This window comes from Lolium perenne, chromosome 2, assembly GCF_019359855.2.
Source record: "Lolium perenne isolate Kyuss_39 chromosome 2, Kyuss_2.0, whole genome shotgun sequence".
Classification (NCBI taxonomy): domain Eukaryota; kingdom Viridiplantae; phylum Streptophyta; class Magnoliopsida; order Poales; family Poaceae; genus Lolium; species Lolium perenne.
The window spans coordinates 272,422,915-272,426,128 of NC_067245.2; the positions used below are offsets into that span (position 1 = coordinate 272,422,915).

General features: G+C 42.4%; 1 protein-coding gene across 1 annotated transcript; it reads right to left on the minus strand.

Moving 5' to 3' along the window:
- Positions 1-441: 441 nt before the first annotated feature.
- LOC127330623 (probable glutathione S-transferase GSTF1) lies at positions 442-1,470 on the minus strand. Its single transcript, XM_051356774.2, has 3 exons — positions 1,288-1,470; positions 1,149-1,197; positions 442-1,028 (listed from the first exon to the last, which is right to left on the minus strand). The coding sequence occupies exons 1-3, from the start codon at positions 1,435-1,437 to the stop codon at positions 568-570; spliced, it is 660 nt and encodes a 219-aa protein (XP_051212734.1). The 5' UTR covers positions 1,438-1,470; the 3' UTR covers positions 442-567.
- Between the last annotated feature and the right edge of the window lie 1,744 nt (positions 1,471-3,214).

Genomic DNA, 3,214 nt, shown 5'->3' on the forward strand with positions numbered 1-3,214 from the left:
AAAAAATTTATGCAACATACAAGGCTAACGCATCTCATGAGAACATCTACAATTCATAAAACATTTGTAGAAGACACTCAAGATCTCGCTTTGGGTTCATAATATCGCAGTATAGCGTTTCTGCGATGGCAGCAAAACACACACGAGTTTGAAGCATTTTAAATCCAAATTTGCAACATAGAAAATTCTGTGATCTAACTTCTGGCATTCAACATTCATGCAACATTCCGCTCATGTGCTTGCAGCAAAACCCACACGGTTGTGTAGCCATTTGAATACATGTAGGTGTCAATAACTAGTCCCCGAACAAACTAACCTCATGCTATCATCAATGGAAGCCCGTGTCTAGCCGATATATCATCGTCGGCCGCGAATCCATCTCCATATATCCCCATTGGCACTAGTTTTATGACCCAGGCCCATTCCAATTTGAAGATGATCTAATCGATTAATTGGTATGGTAGACCATGCAACAAATTATTTTATTCTGTATCTTGAACTCTACACTTCACCTTTATTACCCAATCGTGGTTACATCATCCACCGATGTGGGACAATCACACGTGATTAAACCATTTTAGGATGCAGGTTAGTGCTGATCTTCTTCATCGAAGGCCGCAGCATGAGCTTCTCCCACCACGCTTTCACGGAAGGGAACGAATCAAAGAGAGACGCGTATGGAGTCTCCATGAAGCGACAGGTGAAGGGGAAATGGCTGAGATCCGCCGAGCTAATGAAGTTTCCAGCCAGGTACTCATGCTCAGACAGACGAGCCTCATAAACCTCAAGCACCTTCTTCAGCTTCTCCACGCTCTCGTCGACGACCTTCTGGTTCGTCGGTATGCCGTAGGCCGTGGGGTATATGATGCACTCCATGACGATAGGCGCTAGCGCCTGGTTGTACTGGTGTGCCTCGACCTCGGTCCAGACGTCCACCATTGCCGCTTCTTGCAGGTTGCCTTCCCTTAACATGTCGACTTCGTCTGTCCTGTATTTGTGAAGTATGTACTTTGCAATCGCACGGGACTCTGCAAGGTCGAAAACATCCGACAGAACATGTCGCAAGTAAGCATGACACTGAGAAGTAAGAACAGCTATTGGCAGATAATCCAAAAGAAAAAATGGCATAAGGCAAAAAAAGGTTTTACCAAAGAGCATGAGGTCTCCATCTTGGAAAGCTGGGATTACACCAAATGGCTGCAAGAATCCAGCAACAACACAAATGAATCAACAAGTTTGGACAAAATGATTCCAAAAATTCTGCGAAATCAAAAATATGTGCCTCACGTTTCGGGCGAGGTGCTCGGGCTTCTTGTGCTCCTTGGCCGGGAAGTCGATGTCCACAACCTCGTAGGCCACGCCGACCTCCTCCAGGCACACCAGCACCCGTGCCACGTTGGTGAACCTCGCCGACCCAAACACCTTCACTGGCGCCATTGCTTGGTTGTCTGTCTAAAAGTTGAGATGTACAATGGCAGCATGCCTCTTCTTATAGACGACGAGGCATAATTCTCCACTACTTTTTTCTGATGAATTCTCCACTGACTTTCAGCTCAAGTGGGGTCGTTCTGCACATGACGTCGTTTTCCCATCAAATTGAAACACGGATTATTAGATTAGGTACACCACAAAGGTTCCACGCCTGGGGCGATATTTCCTCAATGCGTCATTGCGTCCGTCTTCTTCCCCAGTACCCAGTACCCACTTACGTGGATGCCCTTTTAGTTCCTCAGTAGTCAGTCTTTGTTTTTCTGAGGGAGAATCAGAACTCAGTCTTCAGCAGCCAGCACGCATTTTATTTTGATTAATCAATGGCTTCTACCTCTAGTTAACCTCAAATTGATTCGCATGCTCATATATACTTTTCCAAACTTTGGCAACGGAAATGGGAATGACCGGCTCAACAAGTTAAAATTTCCCCTTTCTTTTCGAAAAGATAAGTTCCCCTTTTTCGTTGTTCTGTTTGGCGCAAAGACAGTTGAATGTGCTAGTATCGTCAGCTGTGACATGTGGCCGTGAGGACTTCAGTAAGGACAAGATCCTTTGTGGTGCAATCAGCATCTCAGATTTTTACCCGCAAAAAAAAAAAAAAAAAAAAATCTCAGATTTTAGAGACAAGATCATTTGTGGTCTAAACAGGATTCATATAGCGCTTAACATCTCAGATTTTAGGGGCACTTTTGATTGAAGGATTCTCATAGAAATGTAAAGGCTTCTTTTACAACACCTTTTACCAATCCTTAGAGTATATCAAGATTAAGCCTCCGATTCACCATGGAGACTTCCAAGCGGGAGCCAGCCATTTTTCTTTTGACTCAATCCTCTTCTTTTCCTTACCATTCGGGAAAGACAAAAAAAAATTCAGGGTAGTAAAAGAACTCAATTTAAAAGGATTGAGGTTGTCAAATTTTCATGGAATGAATTCCTTTGACCCATATGACGAAATCTGACATGAACTCAAACCTCATTCTCTTCATTTCCGTGTTCATTCTTATGACCAATAGAAATGCATCACTGCAAAAAAAAACATGGGTTCTAAAATCCTGTCAGAATGCACTACATTGACATTCTAGTCCAGGCCTCCAGGGTTTTCCTTATTCCTACATTTTATATCTATGAACATGCCTATTGAGTTGTTTCATGACATTGTTCATTTCCTCGGTGTAGTTAGAATCGCCGAGTTAAAGTCGCAGGGAGGTGATGATGATAACTCATCTTGAGGACACCACTGGACAAGAAGGCTGTGGCTTGTCGACCGAGGTGTTTCACATGTTGCAGTACTGATCTTCTCCTGATTTTGCTTTACTTAATGGAACAATAGTCTTCTTAACTAGATTACAAATCTACAACATTATAAATTTGATTTTACAGAAATAGCAGGCACTACCGCACTAGTACAACATCATTTTTCCTCTCTTAAGTGAGTCTACATTCGTATGATCTGGCGTACATGTTTTCCTTTTTTTTCTTCTTATAGCAAACTCAGTTTGCATCATGTACGTCAAAAACAATTTTTTGGGATGCCTTGACGATATAGTAACCATATAAACAAAAGGGCAGCAGTGGAAATGATAGTCTTTGTACTCTCAAGAAGTTAAATTTCCACAGATTATCAAATGAAAGTTACTGTTCTGATAAGGCTTGAAAGGGTGGCAAGGATTCTAAAAGGCAGTACCAAATCTAACATCAAATGCTCTCCTGTATGGCCCAGAAG